At 40.8% G+C, this 23887-nt stretch overlaps 1 protein-coding gene across 2 annotated transcripts in view; it reads left to right on the top strand.

Annotated features, from left to right (window-relative positions):
- ogfod1 (2-oxoglutarate and iron-dependent oxygenase domain containing 1) overlaps positions 1–23887 on the top strand; it is a 114114-nt gene that overhangs the window by 51047 nt on the left and 39180 nt on the right. For both annotated transcript variants that reach the window (XM_072279335.1, XM_072279336.1), the window contains exons 8-10: positions 4653–4766; positions 5343–5422; positions 9560–9864. In XM_072279335.1, the coding sequence (XP_072135436.1) occupies positions 4653–4766; positions 5343–5422; positions 9560–9864 (499 nt within the window). The remainder of the gene's footprint in view (positions 1–4652; positions 4767–5342; positions 5423–9559; positions 9865–23887) is intronic.

Genomic DNA, 23887 nt, shown 5'->3' with positions numbered 1-23887 from the left:
GCACTAACATCCAGAGGCTACCTTCATTGTTGCCAGTGACTTTAATAAAACGTCATTGTCTAAAGTCTCTCTGAAGTTTTGTCAACACGTTCAGGTGAGCACATGTGGAGATAGCATACTCGACCACTGCTACTGTCTCTTCCACAACACTTACAAAGTGCTCCTCTGCCTGCTTTTTGGAAAGTCGGATCACTCCTCTATCTTGCTGTTGCCAAGGTACAGACAGAAGCTGAACAAGAGGTGGCCATAGTTAAAACCGTCCACTGTTGGTCTGACCAATTGGCCTACATGCTACAGGACTGTTTTGATGACATCATCTAGGATGTCTTTCATGATGAGGGTGTCTCCAAGTTCACGAAAGGGGTCATGAGTTTCATCCGGAAGTGCACCAAGGATGTTGTCCCACAAAAATTGTCAGAGCTATCGAAACCAGAAACCCTGGACCAACAGTTCCGTGCGAGTAGCACTTACCACGTGACACAGACCTTACATTGCCGGTGACCAACAGGAACTCATGAAATGTGCAAAATCATCAAGGCAGCCAACCGACAATACAGGGACAAGATCCAGATGCAACTCTCCACCAATAACACATGCAGCAATTGGCAAGGCCTGCACAGCATCACAGAATTCAAAGCTAAATGCAGCATCGCTGTCTCTCTCCCAGATGAGCTAAATCTTTTTTACGCTCGATTTGATGTTGCCAACACTGAGCCCCTGAGGAGAGCTGCGGAAGAGGCCTGCAAGTTGGTCATCTCTGAGGATGAAGTACACAGGTGTTTCCAACAAGTGGACAGTCGCAAGGCTGCAGGACCGGATGGCATCCCAGGGCAGGTACTCAAAGTGTGCACGCCACAGCTGGCAGTGTATTTACAGACATTTTTAATCTCACCCTCTCCCCAACTAGAGTGCCCTCCTGCTTCAAAACATCCACCAATGTTCCTTGACCTAAAAAGACCAAGATATCATGTCTGAACGACTGGCGTCAATAATAAGCAAATGGTCAAGGACTGTATCTGCAGTATGCTGCCACCCACACTGGACCCCCCTACAATTTGCCTACTGACACAATTGATTGACAGATGATGCAATAGCGACAGCTCTACACACTGTCCTTACACATCTGGAGAAAAAGGATGCTTATGTGAGAATGCTGTTTTTAGGCTACAGTTCAGCATTCAACTCGATAATTCCTTCCAGGCTCGACAAGAAGCTCAGCGACCTCAGCCTTCACCCTGCCTTGGGTAGCTGGATCCTGGACTTCCTCTCAGATTGCTGGCAGGTGCTAAGAGTGGGCTCTGCCCCTCTGACCCTCAACACAGGTGCCCCTCGGCTGCGTCCTATTCTTTTACTCTCTAAATACCCATGACTGTGTTGCCACCCACAGCTCCAATCTACTAATTAGATTTGCTGACGATACTACATTGATGGGGCTAATCGCAAATAATAACGAGGCAACCTACACAGAAGAAGTCATCACTTTGACACAGTGATATCAAGAAAGCAAACTCTCCCTCAATGTCACTTGAACAAAGGAGCTGGTTGTGGACTATAGGAAGAATGGAGACAGGCTAACCCCTATTGATATCAATGGATCTAAGGTTGAGAAAGTGAACAGCTTTAAGTTCCTTGGCATACACATCATCGAGGATCTCACATGGTCTGTACACACCAGCTGTGTAGCGAAAAAGGCACGACAGCACCTCTTTCACCTCAGATGGTTGAGGAAGTTTGGTATGGGCCCCCAAATCCTAAGAACTTTCCACAGGGGCACAATTTAGAGCATCCTGTCTGACTACATCACTGCCTCATGTGGGAACTGTACTGCCCTCAATCGCAGGACTCTGCAGAGAGTAGTGTGGACAGTCCGGAGCATCTGTAGATGTGAACTTCCCACTATTCAGGACATTTACAAAGATAGAAAGATAGGTGTATGAAAAGGATCAATGGGGACCCAAGTCACCCCAACGACAAACTGTTTCAGCTGCTACCGTCCAGGAAACAGTACTGTAGCATAAAAGCCAGGACCAACAGGCTCTGGGACAGGTTCTTCCACCAGGCAATCGGACTGATTAATTCATGCTGATACAATTGTATTTCTGTGTTATATTGACTGTCCTGTTTTACATTCTATAATAAATTACTGCACATTTAGACAGAGACATGAAGTAAAGATTTTTACTCCTCTTGTATATGAAGGATTCAAGTAATAAAGTCAATTCAGTTCAATTCAATTTCAATTCCAGTTCTTCGAGCTGTGACATGATAGATATAGCACAGAAATTTTCCCTGTTTGGAGTGTCTGGACACAAGGGGCATAGTCACAACATAGTCAGTCTTCTAGGACTAAGATGAGAAGAGTTTTTTTTTAAAGGTGCATTTGTTTGGTGCAAACAAGCCAATTGTGGTTTGATGTTAAGATATTGATAATTTTAGGGTAAGGGTATGGGCCTGATGGTGAAAAATAGATTAAATATAATCTTGACAATGATGTAGCATTTTGAATTGTCTGTTTTTGCTTCTTACAAGAAAACAGCAGGAAGTTCAAAACTAATTTTGATGAAAGTACCTCCTACCCAAGATAATCTTATAGTTCCCACACCCCGCACTTCCTGTTTGTACCTCCTACCCAAGATCCACAAACCTGCCTGTCCTGGCCGACCTATTGTCTCTGCCCCACCGAACTCATTTCTGCATACCTCGACACGGTTTTATCACCCCTTGTTCAATCCCTTCCGACCTATGTTCGTGATACTTCTCACGCTCTTAAACTTTTCGATGATTTTAAGTTCCCTGGCCCCCACCGCTTTATTTTCACCATGGATGTCCAGTCCTTATATACTTCCATCCCCCATCAGGAAGGTCTCAAAGCTCTACACTTCTTTTTGGATTCCAGACCTAATCAGTTCCCCTCTACCACCACTCTGCTCCGTCTAGCGGAATTAGTCCTTACTCTTAATAATTTCTCCTTTGGCTCCTCCCACTTCCTCCAAACTAAAGGTGTAGCTATGGGCACCCGTATGGGTCCTAGCTATGCCTGCCTTTTTGTTGGCTTTGTGGAACAATCTATGTTCCGTGCCTATTCTGGTATCTGTCCCCCACTTTTCCTTCGCTACATCGACGACTGCATTGGCGCTGCTTCCTGCACGCATGCAGAACTCGTTGACTTTATTAACTTTGCCTCCAACTTTCACCCTGCTCTCAAGTTTACCTGGTCCATTTCCGACACCTCCCTCCCCTTACTGGATCTTCCTGTCTCTGTCTCTGGAGACAGCTTATCCACTGATGTCTACTATAAGCCTACTGATTCTCACAGCTATCTGGACTATTCCTCTTCTCACCCTGTCTCTTGCAAAAATGCCATCACCTTCTCGCAATTCCTCCGTCTCCGCCGCATCTGCTCTCAGGATGAGGCTTTTCATTCTAGGACGAGGGAGATGTCTTCCTTTTTTAAAGAAAGGGGCTTCCCTTCCTCCACTATCAACTCTGCTCTTAAACGCATCTCCCCCATTTCACGTACATCTGCTCTCACTCCAACCTCCCGCCACTCCACTAGGAATAGGGTTCCCCTGGTCCTCACCTACCACCCCACCAGCCTCCGGGTCCAACATATTATTCTCCGTAACTTCTGCCACCTCCAACGGGATCCCACCACTAAGCACATCTTTCCCTCCCCCCCCCCCCCGCATTCCGCAGGGATCGCTCCCTACGCAACTCCCTTGTCCATTCGTCTCCCCCCATCCCTCCCCACTGATCTCCCTCCTGGCACTTATCCTTGTAAGCGGAACAAGTGCTACACATGCCCTTACACTTCCTCCCTTACCACCATTCAGGGCCCCAAACAGTCCTTCCAGGTGAGGCAACACTTCACCTGTGAGTTGACTGGGGTGATATACTGCGTCCGGTGCTCCCGATGTGGCCTTTTATATATTGGCGAGACCTGACGCAGACTGGGAGACCGCTTTGCTGAACATCTACGCTCTGTCCGCCAGAGAAAGCAGGATCTCCCAGTGGCCACACATTTTAATTCCACGTCCCATTCCCATTCTGACATGTCTATCCACGGCCTCCTCTACTGTAAAGATGAAGCCACACTCAGGTTGGAGGAACAACACCTTATATTCCGTCTGGGTAGCCTCCAACCTGATGGCATGAACATCGACTTCTCTAACTTCCGCTAATGCCCCACCTCCCCCTCGTACCCCATCTGTTACTTATTTTTATGCACACATTCTTTCTCTCACTCTCTTTCTCCCTCTGTCCCTCTGAATATACCCTTTGCCCATCCTCTGGGTCCCCCCCCCCTTGTCTTTCTTCCCGGACCTCCTGTCCCATGATCCTCTCGTATCCCCTTTTGCCTATCACCTGTCCAGCTCTTGGCTCTATCCCTCCCCCTCCTGTCTTCTCCTATCATTTTGGATCTCCCCCTCCCCCTCCAACTTTCAAATCCCTTACTCACTCTTCCTTCAGTTAGTCCTGACGAAGGGCCTCGGCCTGAAACGTCGACTGCATCTCTTCCTATAGATGCTGCCTGGCCTGCTGTGTTCACCAGCAACTTTGAAGTGTGTTGCTTGAATTTCCAGCATCTGCAGAATTCCTGTTGTTTGATGAAAGACTAATGCTTTGTGACATTTTTCCTTACCATGTTTCAGGAAAAAATTCTTTATGAATGGATCAATCCAATTTACATGGATATGTCAACCCAAGCTAATATCCAGGAGCAGTTTGAAGAAAAATCTGAAATTCTTCTAAAGAATTTTTTCAAGGTATGTGTTCAGCCTAAGATTAAGTCAGTTCAATTTAGAACAAGCCTTGAGGGTATGAACAGAAAAATAGACGTGATTATGTCACGCTTACCAACTATTTTTTGGCATAAGTTCATTTCTTTGTTGAAATGTCAGTTTATGATGTCTTGTTTTCCACCATTTCTACCTCTGAACCCGTACATATTGGAAAAAAAATGCATCTACACGGAAGCTGTGGTTTTAGGTTTCCCAAAAGTGCTTCACATCCAGTGACGTATTCTTGTAGTGAAAATGAAAGAAACTCCAGATACAGGAAATTTGACATTAAAGCAGAAGACGTGAAAATACTCATCAGGTCCATCCATATCTTTGGGAAGATGAGACCTGACCTGCTGAGTAGTTCCAACACTGTTTCTCTTTATTTCATGTATCCTTCCTGTATGTAAGTTATGTAGAGAAATGTTCCATTTTAATTTTGTGTGGTAAGCACCCTAACACTGCAATAATGGCCATATTACCAAAGTCAGTAATCGCTTTTAATGAGTGGGTACCACTGAGTGTGATTGTAACACAAATGTACTTTCTGCACTTGATTAGAAAGAAAAATTCCAGATGATATGTGAGGCTGTATCTAACCCGAAGATTAAATGGAAGAGAAGAGGACCGGCCAACAAAAGGTAGTTCGATCAGAACTCTGAAAACATTGCCATTCATGAATCTTAATGCTGTTGAATGATTAAAGATGCTTATCAATTGTATACTTTGCTCCAAAACGTCTGTACACAATTTGCAGCAGGCTTTTCTATAACTCTGCATCACTCCAAAACAACTAGGGCACCTAATCTAGAATGGAAGAGAAGGACAAAGTTGCCACACTTGCAATTCACTTTGGGAATGGAAAAATTGCTGTTTGTACTACAGAGTTAAAATTATAGGAAGTTAAAAGCTAGGGGCTTGACTTTGACACCTTGTCTAAAGTTTCATTGTTCACTACAGTATGGTCTTTGCATAATGCACAATTGTACAATTAAAAACCTTTCATACTGGTTTCTTCTGGTTTAAGATGGCGCTGATGACTACTTGCCGGTAGCGAACATGATGATGATGATGTCGACTCAGGCCTGAGAGGCTAGCGTTGGGCATTTTCATGCCTTACAGGGCGCCGAACAAAAGACTGTGTGGCGTGCCACTCCTCACAAAGACATTTTGGAGTATTTTTCTTTATTTTTATGAGGTCGAGTGGTGAGCTCAACACTCAACCCGGCACGGATGGAAAACATACTCAGGAATGGCCCGACTGGATCTGAACCCGGGAACCTCCATTCCGGAGTCCGGCGCTGATGTCACTGTGCCACCAGCTGACCTAATGAAAGAAAGAAAACTGTTTACTACTTTAGTAATAATACTCTTTCGGGTAAATGGGTTCAACCCGGAGAAGTGTGAGGTGGTACACTTTGGAAGTGTTATGTAACCGGCAACAATGAATATTAATCGAGACAGATTTTATAAAAACAACCAAACATTTATTAAACACGTATAAATGATAAGGGAAAAAAAACAAAGGAAAACTTTAACGGGAGGTTAAACAGGTACGCAGCCGTTCATCAACTCCACTCGGCTCTGGTTCTTAAAGCGTTAAATGCAGAAACAGTTGTTAAAGCGATACAGTCAGATATAGTTCTTAAAACGATAACTTCGAAAGTCCACCAGTTTTACACATTCAATTGGGAGAGACTTCTCTGGAGAAGGATTTCTTCACAGACGCACCTTTACTGCCGGTTCTGTCCACAAGATTCCCGACGCCGAAAATAAACAGTTTAAGTCGACTGACCTTAAACTCCTTTAGAGAGTGAGAACCTTTTTGCATGAACTCATTGCCCTGTTGCAGGAGTTATCTCGATGCAGGTTCTCTTCAACGAAGACTCAATAAGGTCGATCCTTTATTAAACTGCCAAACGATGCCAACTTCTCTCGATCCTTCACTTCGATGAATTCTTCACTCTCCCTTCAAAACTGTCGGAATTGAGTAAATTGGCACTTCCAGCCAAAATTTCCAGTCCAAATACAATATCTTGTAAGAGAACGCACCTTCCGTTTTAAAAATGAAACTGCGTCACAAAAACAAACACGCGACAGAAACGGAGGCACAACACGTTCTACCTGGAAGTCTACAAACTCAAAAACCAACTGCGTCACCTGGGTTGACCCTTATATAGTCACGGGGCACATGTCATCACGTGATCTCACATCGGCAGGAAAATCACATCAGGTGACCTCCAAAAGACCATTACATTATTCTCACAAAAAAGCCAGATTTCCTTGAGCATGTAACAGAAGAACAAACTCCAAGGCAGAGTACAAAGTAAAAGGTAGGATACTTTGTAGTGTGGAGGAGCAGAGGGATCTGGGGGTACTTGTCCACAAATCCCTGAAAGTTGCCTCACAGGTAGATAAGGTAGTTAAGAAAGCTTATGGGGTGTTAGCCTTCATAAGTCGAGGGATAGAGTTTAAGAGTCACGAGGTAATGATGCAACTCTATAAAACTCTGGTTAGGCCGTACTTGGAATACTGTGTCCAGTTCTGGTCGCCTCACTATAGGAAGGATGTGGAAGCATTGGAAAGGGTACAGAGGAGATTTACCAGGATGCTGCCTGGGTGAGAGAGTATGCATTATGATCAGAAATTAAAGGAGCTAGGGGTTTACTCTTTGGAGAGAAGGAGGGTGAGAGGAGACATGATAGAGGTATACAAGATATCAAGAGGAGTAGATAGAGTGGACAGCCAGTGCCTCTTTCCCAGGGCACCACTGCTCAATACAAAAGGACGTGGCTTCAAGGTAAGGGGTTGGGAAATTCAAGGGGGATACTAGAGGAAGGTTTTTCACTCAGAGAGTGGTTGGTGCATGGAATGCACTGCCTTAGTGGTGGAGGCAGATACACTAGTGAAATTTAAGAGACTACTAGACAGGTATATGGAGGAATTTAAGGTTAGATTAGATTAGATTATGAGGACACGCAGTCCTCTTTTATTGTCATTTAGTAATGCATGCATTAAGAAATGATGCAATATTCCTCTGGTGTGATGTAACAAAAACAGAGGACAGACCAAGACTGAAAAACTAACAAAACCACATAATTATAACGTATAGTTAGAACAGTGCAACAATACCATAACTTGATGAAGAACAGTCCATGGCTCAGTCAAAAAGTTCAAAGTTTCTTGAAAGTCCCACATCTCACGCAGACGGGAGAAGGAAGAAAACTCTCCCTGCCATGCCTGACCACAGTCCGACTCTGAGTCATACCGAGCACCATGTCTGTCCGAACGTTTCGGCTTCAGCCTCGGTCGCCAGCAGCAGGCAAAGCCGGGGATTTTGGGGCCTACCCTTTGGAGATTCTCGATCGCACAGTAACAACAGCAGCGAACCAGGCATTCCAGAAATTTCTCCAGATGTTCCTCTGCTTGTCACGTCTGTCTTCATCAAATCAGAATTGTCCACGGCCCCAATTTAACAGATATGATATCATTTTCACTGGAGAGCTACGCGCACGCGTTGCGTTGCCACCTTCTCCTCCTGCCTCAGTGGGGGGAGGAGGGGTGGGGGGGTTATATGGGAAGCAGGGTTTAAGGGTCGGCACAACGTTGTGGGCCAAAAGGCCTGTACTGTGCTGTACTATGTATGTTTAAACGATGACTGAAAACAGTAGCCTTTAACTTCCCTTTTGGCGTTGAATTGTTGAAACACCTGTATGACCTGGCATTTTTGCAGTAAGAACATTTTTGCCATGTCTCAAACGCACAGCACGATTGCGACATGGCATGTACAGGCCAAATCAAGGTGGTGGGACCCAGGTCTGAGAGTGAGGACTGAGCCATTGTTTGGTCATTGGTGGAGCCAGCTTGGAGGCGATTCACTGCGGCAGAAGCAAGGTGAAGTGAGGCAGAGTTGACGCAGCGAGACCAGATAATGAGGAAAGACCAGGTTTGATCGATTTAAATGCTGGGCCGAATTCAAAATGTCAGGTACAGGCTGAATCGAGGCAACAGGGCCCTGTCCCGAGAGCATATCGAAGCTACAGGGCCTGTGTTCGACAGCAAGGAATGGCCCAAGGTTTGATTTAAGTACCAGGCCAAATTAAAGGGGGCAGGTATGGGCCAAATTAGGCAGCAAGGTGCAGGCTGTAGACTATATTGAAGTGGCAGAGCCCAGGTCCTATGGTGAGGAATGACCCAAGGTTTGGATAATTTAAGTATCGGGCCATACTGAAAATGTCAGGGTGTCAGGGCCAGACGCGAGGGACGTCTGGTTCAGCTTGCTGCTCCGCAAGGTTCACTCATCTCTGCACTGAACTGAGGCTGTGGCCTAAAAAAAAATGTTACTGGGTTCCCTATAGTGAATACTGGCTTCATGGATATGGACTCACTTCCCTGAACTTCAGTTGTTTGCTTGCTTTTGTTGTTTGCATGATTTTTATTTTCTGCGTGTTAGGTGTTTGATGGCCTTTTGTTTTAAATGGATCCCAATGGGATTCTTTGTTTTGTGACTGCCTGTAAGGAGACAAATCTAAAGCTGTATATAATATACATACTTTGACTTTGTCTTTGGTCTCTGCTGTCATCTTTTGTTGCTATAACGTGATGCTGCCTTTTCTTTATAATATAAGCTAACTTAAGCTTGTGCTCTTAGCAGATGGATTGCCAACATTTGAGGTGAACCTTGAAATAAGTGACATACCTGGTTATTGTTGATGCCTCAGACCTTTCATTTACTAGAAACATGAAATATTCTCTGATTGTGCCTCTTTGTTTTATAGATGCTATGATCAAGCTGAGGAAGATGGTCTTCCTGATATTCTTGCTGAATGTATGAATCTGTTTCGTTCTGAGGCCATGTTCCTGCTTCTATCCAATTTTACTGGCTTAAAACTGCATTTCCTCGCAGCCTCAGATGATAGTGATGAACACGAGAATGAACTGGAGATGTCTAGTGGAAGTGAACATCCATGTTCCAGCAATGAAAAGTGTGGCAATTCACATTTAATGTATATTGAAGGCAATGACAGCAGAGGAGAAATAAAAGTTGAAACAGAAAAAACAATGCCGGGGGATGGTTCACAAGGTAAGATATCACAGAGTCCTGATGGAGGGCTTTGCCCAAAATGTCTGCCTGTCTCTTTATTCCTTTCATAGATGCAGCCTGACATACTGAGTTCTTCCAGTATTTTGTGTGTATTACTCTGGATTTACAGCATTTGCAGAATCTCTTATGTGTAAGATTTATTAAATAATTTAGAAATTGGCATCTTCTGTAATGAATACAGAATGAGACCAGTAGGTCTAGTTTGCAAGGCAAAGGCCAAACAAGAAATGGATTCAGCTTCCCTTCCCTGAAGTATATTGAGGAACCAGATGAGTGATTGCAACTGTCCCATAATTTCATGTCACTAATTCTAATACAGTGTGAGTAACCCTTACCTGAAATGGTAGGGGCCAGTAGTATTTTGGACTTTTTTCAGATTTTGGAGTATATAATGATCTCATTAGCTTTAGATTGCCATCATTTCAGGCTATGAATTTATGTGCTGCTGGTAAGCAGTCTTTGTCTTATATTTGTTCATCACACATATGTACAACAGTCAAGAATTATACTGCTACTATAATGAGAATAAAATGTGTGCGGGGTAACAAAAGCAGCACAGCAGCATCAGGAGAATACCTGAATCAGTTGTTGAACAACAACAAACAGCAACAGGCTTTTAGTCTCCACCTACGATGTCGTGTTTTGAGTAAAGGGTTATAGTACAATACACTTGTATTTTACTTTCGGTGTTATGTAAGGTATAAAAGCAATCAGCATCATAAATTTGTTCCGATTTTCATGATTAGCGATCACATTTAAAAATTTAATGCCATGCCTTTTCTTAAATTTCTGCAACCAGCCTGCTGAATATTCAGTTACCTTCAATTTTCAGTTCGCCGTGATAATTCTGTTTGCTTCATGATTAGCATACCGTTAAATGGCATGTATTTGGTCCGATGCTGATGAATCTATTCTTTGTATACACGATTGATGTCACTTGAGAAGCTTCCTAGAGTTTTGGTGGAATTTTCCATTTGTGACATCATGTCAGCAATCAAAAAAAAAAATCAGATTTTGGAAGTTTTCAGATTTTGGAATTTCAGAAAAGGGGTCCTCGACCAATACTGCATTTGTATTGTACATGTACTTATAGTAATTAACTTAATCTAAATTGTCCAACTGCTTGGTGTAATTTAACCCATCAAGACTTGACCCAAATCAATTTTTTGATCCTTTCATTAAATAAATCAATATACTCCCATTGCTTTTGTATAGAGTTGCAGACTAGATTCATTGAACACTACATTAGAGAAACAGGCCATATTCACCTGCCTCATCCCATCAATTTGCAGCCGGCTTTGTAGCCCTCCATACCCTTCCCATCCATGTATCTATCTAAACTTCTCTTAAATGTTGAAATTGAGCCCACATCCACCATTTCCACTGACAGCTTGTTCCACACTCACCACTTCCTAAGTGAAATTCCCCCTCATATTCCCCTTAAATATTCCACCTTTCATCCTTAACCTATGACCTCTAGTTCCAGTCTCACCCAACTTCATTGGAAAAAGCCTGCTTGCATTTACCCTATTTATAGCCCTGATACTCCGGGATACCTCAATCAAATCTCCCCTCATTCTCCTACACACCAGGGAATAAAGTCTGAACCTATTCAACCTAACTCGGGTCCTCAAGCCTTGGCAACATACTTATAAATTTTTTTCTGTACTGTTTCATATCGGATTGACGGGAGAGACAAAATAAGATGAACAATTGTCAATGACCTATGAATGAAATTAGTAAACATTGGAATACATTCTGTGAATTTCAATGGATGATTTAGATTACGTTTGCAAGTCAGGTCAGAAGTTCCAGCATGTCAGAAATCTGAACAAAAATCCAACCAGCTGAATGTTTCCAATATTTTGTGATTTTTTTTTCTTTAAATTTCTAAGTGTCTCAGTAGCATACCAAAATATCTCATGTCCTGGTCATGTACCAAGTCAAAAATAATTGTATGAATTAGATGATATTAGTGAAGTTGTTGAGACCATTACTGGATTTTAACCAAAGGAAAGTTAGTATAATGCAGGTTTTGCATTGTGTCTAATATTGCTGACTTTTAATTCAGTGAGAAATGTAACTGGGTGAGTTCAACACCAGTGTCATATCCAAACTGTTCATTATTCAGTGGCAGATTAGATTATAATTCTTCCTTCACTGTGGAATTTCAGAAATCAGTTTGTGATTGATGAAGGCAAGGAGAAATGTTTAATGGTGACTTGTGTCGGAGGGTGAGGGAAGTACTTAACTGCCTGAATACAGATTGAATAGGTGAATAGGAGACTGAGTTCGAATGACACTCAGTTCCCTGTGGATATGTAGCCAGGAAGGTTAATTTAAATCAGAGGCATGGAGACGCTGACAGAAGTTGAATAAGATATTATCAAGGCAAATCAAATGACATTCAGACTCAAATATTGATATTGTCAGGGAATTCAAAACAACACTCGGACCCAGATATTCAGTTGCCTTTGATTTCCGTGACCACCTGAGAATCGTCTCTCAGAGAGCGGTGATTCTGAATTATACAGTTCATAATCCTCCCTTTTCAGACAGCTACAGACTTCAAGTCAAGGTTTCCTGATTAGGTAAATGGATGTAACAATCCAAGCATTTGTGAGACTGAATAAAAGTGACTTTTCATAACATGCCCTGCAGCTGGGTGAGGCTGGGTAGCAATTAGCTCAGTGTCTTGCTAAAATGTTTTAATAATACTTGGTTTTCCACACTGCTTTTTATCTTGTGACATTTTCTGTTCCCTTCTACTAGAATATTCAGCAATCACATATTATCATTAACCCCTTAAGTTCCTTCATAGTCCCCTCCTTGACCACCCTGATCAATTTCTCCTTCCTGAAAGGGTGGCTCCTAAGAGGTCACATGGCAAGGGAAGCTTCCTCATCATATTTGGGGTCATGTATCTTAATTGCTATCCGGGAAACTTTTGGTAACCTGGGTGTTTCGTAAAGGCAGGAAACAGGGGAATGTCCAAGGCACCGCAGTAGCCCTACTATCAAGTTTATTAGAAATAGAATTAACAAAATGCCTCCAGATAGCCACCATCTCTCTTCGAGGTTGTAATCATGAAATTCCTTTCCTATTTTCCTGATTTGTTCTACACTTTTCTGTATCAGGCAGGGGTGTCAAACTCATTTTAGGCCACGGGCCGGATTGGGCAAAATGCGACTTCATGCAGGCCAGATCAGTTGTGCACGCGTGCATGCTCCCACAGCTTTCGTTGCCTTCGTTTTTTCAAGCTGCTTTCATGTATCTCAGTCTCTGCTATAACTACAAAGTGCTTCACTTTACGAATTTCATTTCTTATGAAGAAGATTGCCTAGCAAGTATTATTGTTATGATTGGTATTAGCTTGCAGTCACAGGCTGCAAGAAAGTTGTGATGAGAGAGAGAAAAAATGATGCTATTTTGGCTAAGATTGTTTTGGGAGCCTCACCCTCTCCATTAATAAACCATTTGAAATCTTTAACATTAGCAGACACAAATGTAGACCTAACAAAACAAATTGTAAATGTAGGCTACACAACTGCACCTAAATTTTATTAGCCTGCTTCCAGCAATCAAACTCAGACAATAAACACAGTTAGCCTCTATTTTTTATTGAAGTGATCACATTTACAATAATAGAATAGTCAGAAAATGAATGAATCACAATATGATGACAATCAATATTTCATAATGCATTTTGCTTACATGTCGCAGTGCATCGAACAGTGTCACTCATTTTTCACTTGCTGCTTCCAGACACCTGACACCTCTTGGCTTTAACTAGCCTGTCAACATCAGGGACCAGGTTTCTGGGCTGTTGTGATTTTGATAATGTCATTTAGATGTCTGTGTGTCAGCTGCGAGCGCAGTTGGGATTTGTTAATGTTAAAGATTCAAGGTTTTGGATCATTGGGACCTCTTTTGGCGCAGGCGTGACCTGTACAAAAAGGACGGGTTACATTTGAATCCGAGGGGGACCAATATCCTGGCGGGGAGATTTGCAAAGGCTACTGAGGTGACTTTAAACTAGAATGGTTGGGGGGAGGGAATCAAATTAAAGAGATTAGGAGAGAGGAGGTTAGTTTACAAATAGAGAAAGCAGGTAGACGGTGTGTGAGGGTGGATAGGCAGGGGACAGAGATCAGGAGCAATCAGACCAAAGATATAGGGGACAAGGAAGAAAAAGATAACAAAGTTGTTTGCTCCATTAAGGATAAACAGAGAGTAGGAGGTGGAGAGTTTCTTAAATGCATCTATTTTAATGCTAGGAGCATTGTAAGAAAGGTGGATGAGCTTAGAGCATGGATTGATATCTGGAAATATGATGTTGTAGCTATTAGTGAAACGTGGTTGCAGGAGGGGTGTGATTGGCAACTAAATATTCCAGGATTTCGTTGCTTCAGGTGTGATAGAATAGGAGGGGCAGGAAGGGGAGGTGTTGCATTGCTGGTCAGGGAAAATATAACGGCGGTGCTCTGGCAGGATAGAGTAGTGGACTCGTCTAGGGAGGCTATTTGGGTGGAATTGAGGAATAGGAAAGGTTGTGATGCTTATTGGGGTTTATTATAGTCCACCTTATGAGGACCGAGAACTGGAGGAGCAAATTTGCAAGGAGATAGCAGATATTTGTAGTAAGCACAAGGCTGTGATTGTGGGAGATTTTAATTTTCCACACATAGACTGGGAAGCCCATTCTGTAAAAGGGCTGGGTGGGTTGGAGTTTGTCAAATGTGTGCAAGGTAGTTTTTTTGGAGCAATACATAGAGGTACCAACTAGAGAAGGGGCAGTGTTGGATCTCCTGTTAGGGCAGGTGACGGAGGTATTTGTTGGGAAGCACTTCGGGTCCAGTGATCACAATATCATTAGTTTCAGTATAATTATGGAGAAGGATAGGACTGGACCTAGGATTGAGATTTTTGATTGGAAAAAGGCTAACTTTGAGGAGATGCGAAAGGATTTAGAAGGAGTGGATTGGGACAATTTGTTTTATGGGAAGGATGTAATAGAGAAATGGAGGTCATTTAAAGGTGAAATTTTTAAGGATACAAGATCTTTATATTCCTGTTAGGTTGAAAGGGAAGGTTAAAAGTTTGAGAGAGCCATGGTTTTCAAGGGATATTGGAAACTTGGTTCGGAAAAAAAGAAGGATCTTCAATAAATGTAGGCAGCTTGGAGTTAATGAGGTGCTTGAGGAATATAAAGAATGTAAAAAGAATCTTAAGAACGAAATTAGAAAAGCTAAAAGAAGATACGAGGCTGCTTTGGCAAGTAAGGTGAAAATAAATCCAAAGGGTTTCTACAGTTATGTTAATAGCAAAAGAATAGTGAGGGATAAACTTGGTCCCTTAGAGAATCAGAGTTGATGGCTATGTGCGTAGCAAAAAGAGATGGGGGGGATTTTGAACAATTTCTTCGGTATTCACTAAGGAGAAGGATATTGAATTGTGTAAGGTAAAGGAAACAAGAAGGGTAGTTATGGAAAGTATGACAATTAAAGAAGAGGAAGTACTGGCACTTTTAAGGAATATAAAAGTGGATAAATCTCCGGGTCCCTACAAGATATTCCCTAGGACCTTGAGGGAAGTTAGTGTGGAAATAGCAGGGGCTCTGACAGAAAATTTCAAATGTCATTAGAAACGGGGATGGTGCCGGAGGATTGTCGTATTTCTCATGTGGTTCCATTGTTTAAAAAGGGTTCTAAGAGTAAACCTGGCAATTATCGGCCTGTGAGTTTGACGTCAGTAAATCGATGGAAAGTATCCTTAGAGATGGTGTATATATAATTATCTGGATAGACAGGGTCTGATTAGGAACCGTCAACATGGATTTGTGCGTGGAAGGTCATGTTTGAGAAATCATTTTGAATTTTTTGATGAGGTTACTAAGAAAGTTGATGAGGGTAAAGCGGTAGATGTTGTCTATATGGACTTCAGTAAGGCCTTTGACAAGGTTCCACACAAGGTTAGTTAGGAAGCTTCAATCGTTAGGCATAGATGGGAGACGCTAGAGAGTAGTGGTGGATAACTGTGTGTCAGATTGGAGGACGGTGTGTAGCAGTGTGCCTCAGGAATCTGTACTGGGTCCAATGTTGTTTGTCATATATTAATGATCTGGATGATAGCGTGGTAAATTAGAATAGTAAGTATGCAGATCATACTAAGATAGGTGGCGTTGTGGATAATGAAGTAGGTTTTCAAAGCTTGCAGAGAGATTTAGGCCAGTTAGAAGTGTGGGCTGAAAGATGGCAGATGGAGTTTAATGCTGAAAAATATGAGGTGCTACATTTTGGTAGGACTAAGCAAAATAGGACATACGTGGTAAATGGTAGGGCATTGAAGAATGCTGTAGAACAGAGGGATCTAGGAATAATAGTGCATAGTTCCCTGAAGGTGGAATCTCAAAGGCATTGGTAAGGCCAAATTTGGAGTATTCTGTACAGTTCTGGTCACCGAATTATAGGAAAGATGTCAATAAAATTGGGAGAGTACAGAGGAGGTTTACTAAAATGTTGCCTGGGTTTCATCTCCTAAGTTACAGAGAAAGGTTGAACATGTCAGGTCTTTATTCTGTGGAGCATAGAAGGTTGAGGGGGGATCTGATAGAGGTGTTTAAAATTATGAGGGGGATTGATAGAGTTGACGTGGATAGACTTTTTCCATTGAGAATGGGGGAGATTCAAACAAGAGGACATGAGTTGAGAGTTAAGGGGCAAAAATTTAGGGGTAACACGAGGGGGTACTTCTTTACTCACAGAGTGGTAGCTGTGTGGACCGAGCTTCCAGCAGAAGTGGTTGAGGCAGGTTCGATGTTGTCGTTTAAAGTTAAATTGGATAGATATATGGACAGAAAAGGAATGGAGGGTTATGGGCTGAGTGCAGATCGGTGGGACTAGGTGAGAGTAAGAGTTCGGCACGGACTAGAAGGGCCGAGATGGCCTGTTTCCGTGCTGTAATTGTTATATGGTTATTAAGGAGAACGCCTGCTCACAGAGGTATGTTGTCCTGAACATGCAAGGGATCTTTGAGGCAAAGTCTGTCATCTTGCGGTACATTGGTCCCAGGTATTGATAGAATGAGTCCAGACCCACAGTCTCAAATTTATATTTCAAAGCCGAGTTACACTGAATTTCAGTTAGTTCCATTTGGAGTTCCTCCGGCACATCGGATGCTGCGTTGACGCAAACGGCGAGCATAATAGTGAGAATTCTGTCTTGAGCTGATTGAAGACTTGGAAACGATTCTGAAACTCACTTTTGAGCCATGATATTTGTCCTTGTACCTGTCCATGTTGTCATTATTCCCATGAGCGACACGCACAGACTGCAAAGAGGGGAAATGAGCTAGGTTGCTCCGGGATAGTTGCATCTCCCACAGGCCTAATTTAATTTGAAAGGCACGAATGCTGTTGTAGTATTCCGTATCAGGTTTGTTGCGGCCTCGCATGTTAACATTAAGCACATTTAAGTGCTCTGTTATATCCACAAAAATACAAGATCATGAAGTCAGTCTGGGACATCCAACTATTGTTTTCTAAGTACACGAGTGGGTGAGGTTGTAAGTCTATATTCAAAACCATTGAAATAATATCAAAAATATCTTTCCAATATTTTTTCAACAAAGGACATGACCAAAACATGTGAGTTAAAGAAGCTATCTTGGAATGACATCTATCACATATAGGATTTATATAAGGGTAATAACAAGATAATTTATCTTTGGACATATGAGCCCTGTGCACTACTTTAAACTGTATCAACGCATGTTTAGCATATATAGAGGATGAGTTAACTAATTGAAGAATTTTTTCCCATTTTTCAATCAGTACAGTAATCTTAAGTTCTCTTTCCCAATCAGTTTTAATTTTATTAGATATATCAGGACATAAATTCATAATTATATTATAAATAATTGCTACAACACCTTTCTGAAAAAGATTTAAATCTAAAATTTTTTCCAAAATATCCATTGGATATAAATGTGGAAAATTAGGAGAAACAGTAATTAAAAAGTTTCTACCTGTAAATATCTGAAAAAGTGAGATCTAGGTAAATTATATTTATTAGATAGTTGTTCAAAGGACATAAAACAATTATCCAAAAATAAATCACGAAATCGTACTATACCTTTGGTTTTCCAATCTAAATAAGCTTGATCCATAGTGGAAGGTTGAAAAAAGAAATTAGATATAATAGGACTTGCTAAAGTAAATTGGTTTAACCCAAAATATTTTTGAAATTGAAACCATATACGTAAAGTATGCTTAACTATTGGTTTATTCATTTGTTTATACAATTTAGAAAGAATAAAAGGAAGCGAAGTCCCTGAAACAGGAACCTAATGAAAACCCTTGTAAAGAATTACATTCAAGATTTACCCAGTGTGGACTTGAAATTACATCCAAGTCCCGTAACCAAAATTTTAAGCATCGAATGTTAATTGCCCAATAGTAAAATCTAAAATTTGGGAGCGCTAACCCCGCCTCTTTTTTAGATTTCTGTAAATGCCTTTTACCTAACTTGGGGTTTTTGTTCTGCCATATATATGAGGAAATTTTTGAATCAACATTATCAGAAAAAGGATTTTGGAATAAAAATTGGTACTGATTGAAATACATATAAAAATTTAGGCAAAATAATCATCTTGATAGCATTGATCCGACCGATCAGTGACAAAGACATTGGTGACCATTTAGTAAACAAAAGTTTAATCTGATCAATTAAAGGTAAAAAATTAGCTTTAAATTAAACCTTTATGCTTTTTTGTGATTTTAACCCCTAAATATATAAAAGAGTCAGTAACCAATTTAAATGGTAAACATCCATAAATAGGAACCTGCTTATTTAGGGGAAATAATTCACTCCTATTAAGGTTCAATTTATAACCAGAAAAATTACTAAATTGAGCCAACAAAGATAAAATAACAGGAATTGATTTCTCCGGATTAGAGATGTATAATAACAAATCATCTGCATAATGATAATTTATGTATTTCATTTCCGTGGGTAATACCAAAAATGTTGGGCAAGTCTCGGACAGCAATTGCTAAAGGTTCAAGGGCAATATTAAATAATAAAAGGCTAAGAGGGCATCCTTGTCTAGTACCGCGAGATAGACAGTAAAAGGGAGATCTTTGGTTATTAGTACAAACCGAAGCTAGAGGAATATGATATAACAGTTTAATCTAGGATATAAATATCTGACTAAAATTAAGTTTCTCGAACATACTAAATAAAATGGCCATTCAACTCTATCAAAAGCTTTCTCAGCATCTAATGAAATAATACATTCCGGAGTGTTAAGTGAAGGGGTATAAACAATATTAATTAACCTCCTGATATTAAAAGATGAATAACGGTTTTTAATAATTCCTGTTTAGTCCACAGAGATAATTTGAGATAATACCTTCTCTAGCCTAGTTGCTAAAATTTTTGGAAAAATCTTTGAATCTACATTCAAAAGAGATATCGGTCTATATGATGCACAATCAGTAGGATCTTTATTCTTTTTAACAATTAAAGAAATAGAAGCTTCATAAAACGATTGTGGTAATTTACCTAAACTGATTGTTTCTTTGAATATCCTAGACAACCAAGGAGAGAGAATAGAGGAAGAAGACTTTAAAAAATTCCACTGTAAAATCATCCGGAATTCATTGATGAGATTACAGCTGTTATTTCTTCCTCTGTAATAGGAGTTTGTAATGTTAAATAGTCTTTGGGTGATAATTTCGGTAAATTCAATTTTCTTAGAAAATCATGCATGATGTTAAAATCATAAGGAAAGTCAGAATGGTATAAAGAGGTATAAAATTCTTGAAAGGTTTTGTTTATCTCGTCATGATCAACTGTCAAAGTATCATCATATTTACGTATCTTAGTAATTTGACGTTTAACCAAAGTAGATTTCAATTGATTAGCTACTAATTTATCCGACTTATCACTATGAATATAAAACTCACTTCTAGTTTTCGTTAATTGATTTTCGATCGAGGATGTTAATAGTTCCATTTGGAGTTCAGCTCTCTGTTTATAAAGCTCCTTGCTAGGAGCAGTAGCGTTTTTTTTTATCAATTTCTTTAATTTTATCAACCAACAAAAGTATTTAATTCTTACTACGTTTTTTTCAGACCAACAGAATAGGAAATAATCTGTCCACGAATATAAGCTTTAAAAGCATCCCATACTGTCCGTTGGAAATTTCTTCTGTAATATTAGTTGAATAGAAGAAACCTTTATAAACTTAACAAAGTCCAAGTCTTGAAGCAAATTAGAATTAAATTGCCATTGTCTATTAGTAGAAAAAGTATCCATTAACTTAATAGAAAGTTTCATTGGAGCATGATCCGAAATGGCAATAATGTCATAATTGCAATCAATTACAGATGGAATTAATCGAGAGTCAATAAAAAAGTAGTCAATTCGAGAATAAGAATGATAAACATGTGAAAAGAATGAGAATTCTTTTTCCTTTAGGTGTAGAAATCTCCAAATTTCTGAAATCCCAGAATCAGTCATAAAAGAGTTGATAAGAGTAGCCGACTTATTTGGTAGAGCCGGGCTACCTATGGATCTATCCAACATGGGATTTAAACATAAGTTAATGTCACCACCCATTATCAACATATACTCGTTTAAGTTAGGAAAGGAAGTGAATAGGTGTTTAAAAAATTCAGGATAATCCACATTTGTAGCATAAATGTTAACCATAGCAACTTTTTTATTTAAAAAGTAACCCAGTAATTAATAAGAATCTACCACTAGGATCTGAGATAATGTCTTGATGAGTAAATGTAATTGAAGAATCTATAAAAATTTAAATGCCTTTGACTTTGGCTTGGGAGTTGGAGTGGTAAGGTTCTTTTTTCCAAAACTTAAAGAAGCGTTGATTGTCCTCTTTCCTCACATGAGTTTCTTGTGCAAAAATAATGTGAGCATTCAGTCTTTGGAATACTTTGAAAATCTTTTTCAGTTTTATTGGATGATTTAAAGCATTTGTATTCCAAGAGACAAAATTAATAATGTGAGCCATAGTTTAATGGTAACCCTTTGGTATATAAGGGGTTAACCATAACGTAAACTCATGAGGTCGGAAGAGGAATAAATATTCAGAGCGAAACTGGAAATCACGACACTACAGACATCTTTGTAGTACTAAATCAGCCCAATAGAAAAAATTAATAAAAAAGGAACTCCCCCACCCTCCACCCCTGAAATCCCCGAACTAAGCCAGAGAAGGCTGAAGAAGGAACTAACTAGTACTAAATCTAACCCCATTTCTGCAGGTGGCAACTCCAAAAATATAGATTATAAAGAAGACCCTCCGAAATCCAATTACTCGCGAAAGAAAAAAAAATTTAGATGAGTTGTAAAAAAAAATACCTACACTACTAACCACAAACAAGAATCTTGAAGTTGTAAAAAACCTTCTTCATACAGTAATTGAGGGTTTATTTTTTTTTTTAAAAAACACCTGAAAAAAAGAGCCGATGCTGAAAGCGTGGAACATTAATTAAAGGATGGTGTCCATATCAGATGGGTAGTTCTCATCCAAAAAACTTCGAACAGCACTTGTGGAATGGAAGACATGACGAGATCCGTCGGAAAGAGAGATTCTTAGATGTGCACGGTACAATAATGCCCGTTTAAGATTTTTTTGATAGCATTCCGACATCAGAGGTTTAAAAGCCAATTCCCCTTTCATCATTTCTGGACTGTAGTCTTCAACTAAACGGAAGGAATGTTGTCGATATTTAATCATACCTTGCCGGTGGGCAATACGGATAAGTTGTTCTTTAACACTAACATAATGGAAACGGAGACGGCCTCGGTCTCAATTCGGCAGATGCCGATTTTGGATTTGGTATACGATGGACGCGGTTGAGCAATGGAGGATCGTTGCGAAATACCGAACTAAACGCATCCTTTAAAAGTTGAGAAAAGAATATTGAAGGGTCTCCATCCTCAGCATCCTCAGGGAGACCAATTATACGTAATTTCTGTCTTCTAGATCGATTTTCAAGATCAATAACCTTGGATTTAAAATGTTCCAGTTGCTTAGTGGTCGAAACTAAATTCTGCTCCAAATTCTCGATTTTTAAGTCAGTCTTCCAAGATTTGGTATCCAGTTCAGAAATTTTACTTCGATGTTGTTTGACTTCACAATCCAAGAATTTCAGAGATTCCATGATTGACTTTGTCTTCTTTAAAACTTTGACATTGTTGTTCAAATTTTTCAGCTAAGTTTTGACGTTCATCAAATTTTTCCTCTTAAAAACTTCATCATAGTCTCATAGGATAGCTTCGTTTGTTTAGAATCACCTTTTCTGTTTGCTCTGTTCCCATCGGAATCTTTCCCGTCTTTTGTTTTAGATCTTGTACCCCTGATCACCACCCCCTTTCCCAAGACAGCCAGAGTGCACCCGATCACCACCTATCCAATAAGTCCCATTCGCAGTCCATGGGACCCCCATTTACTTCGGTCCATAAAACTGCTTCTATTCCCCTTACACCTTCTGCACAATCACGTGTAACATCGGGATGGCGGGATTAGTCAAATTATAGAGGGGACACCACCATCCCTCAAACTGATTGTCTTGGGGAAAGCTAATGGTTGCATTACTGGGTCCTCGTAGATGATGTGGAGATACTGGAGGTTGATAGTGTGCCCCAATCTTTGATATATTACTGTTTTTCCTGAAGAACCAGGATCTAAACTACCCTTTCATATGGAACCAATAGACTTTGATCTAGTTTTGATTAAATGGGTTGGGTACTAATGCTAAGGCCATGCAGATCCAGCAACTTGATAAGTTTTTGCAAGATGCATATTTATACATCATACACAAAAAAAAGTATTAGGTAGTGGGTGTGCTGTGTCTCCCTGTTCCTCCCATACCCCATCCACCAATGTTCCTTTCAATCCTGTCAGTATCAGCAGGAGGATCCTTATTCTGGCTAGAAATTGATGGGTATTTTGGCTTGCATTCGGTGCCAGTTGGGTCTTCCTTCAAGTTTGAGTGCTATCTTGGTGACAAACAGCACTAGGAATGGCCCCTTCCACTTAGGAGAGAGGTCCCTTTTCATTGTCTTTATATACACCGTGTCTCTTGGATTAAAAGGATGGGTATTTCCTTCACCTGGCTGAGGTAGGGCTGCTTCTACTTGCTTTTGGTTCTTCCTGACTGCCTCTCCAAGGGCCTCTACCGTTTCTGTAGTTTTCTCATCAGTCCAGATTAAAGGTATATTTTCTCCTCCTATTGGGGGCGGGGGGGGCGCCAGGAACCTGCAGACATAGGTTGTCCCATTAGGAATTCAAATGGGGTTAATTTGGTGCTCCTATTAGCAGGGTTCCGCAAGGTACAGAGGACTACCAGTAAGGCCACAGGTCATTTTAGTCCAGTGTCCTGAAAGGTTTTCGTCAAGGTTTCTTTTAATACACCATTCGTTTTTTTGCTACTAACCCAGAAGACTGTGGTTGGTATAGGAGATGATACTCCCAACTAAATCCTAGGGCCTGGCTCAATTCCTTTATCAACTTCCCTGTGAAGTGTGTACCCCTATCACTGTTGACTTGGTAGACAACCCCAAAGCAGAGGATAGTCTCTCTCATGAGTGTCTTGACCACAATCCTAGTATTATTTTTGTGAGTCGGGAAGGCTTCTATCCAGAGAACGCGTCCATTGTTTCCAATATTTAAACTGTTCCCCGGCCAATTCCTGGAGAGAAATGATGGTGGGTGGAGAGGCTCGAGCCACAGCCTGCAGGAAAACCTCTCCAATGGCTGCATCCGCAGCTGCATTGCCAACAGCAGCAGGGTAGTTGAGTTGGTGTGAGCTTCGCACTGGATTATTGCTAATCTCTATGGCATCTGTACTACATGTAAAAGATTGGTAAATAGGTGGGCGTCTTGGATGAGTGGGCCCAGAGACGCTTCCACAGAGTACCGAAGTCATTGACCACACCAAAAGCGTAATGGGAGTCTGTCTAGATGTTCG

The sequence above is a fragment of the Mobula birostris genome, chromosome 15 (genome assembly GCF_030028105.1).
Source record: "Mobula birostris isolate sMobBir1 chromosome 15, sMobBir1.hap1, whole genome shotgun sequence".
NCBI classification, from domain to species: Eukaryota; Metazoa; Chordata; class Chondrichthyes; order Myliobatiformes; family Myliobatidae; genus Mobula; species Mobula birostris.
The sequence above is the reverse complement of the archived record's forward strand: the minus strand, read 5'-3'. Positions and strand labels throughout refer to the sequence as shown.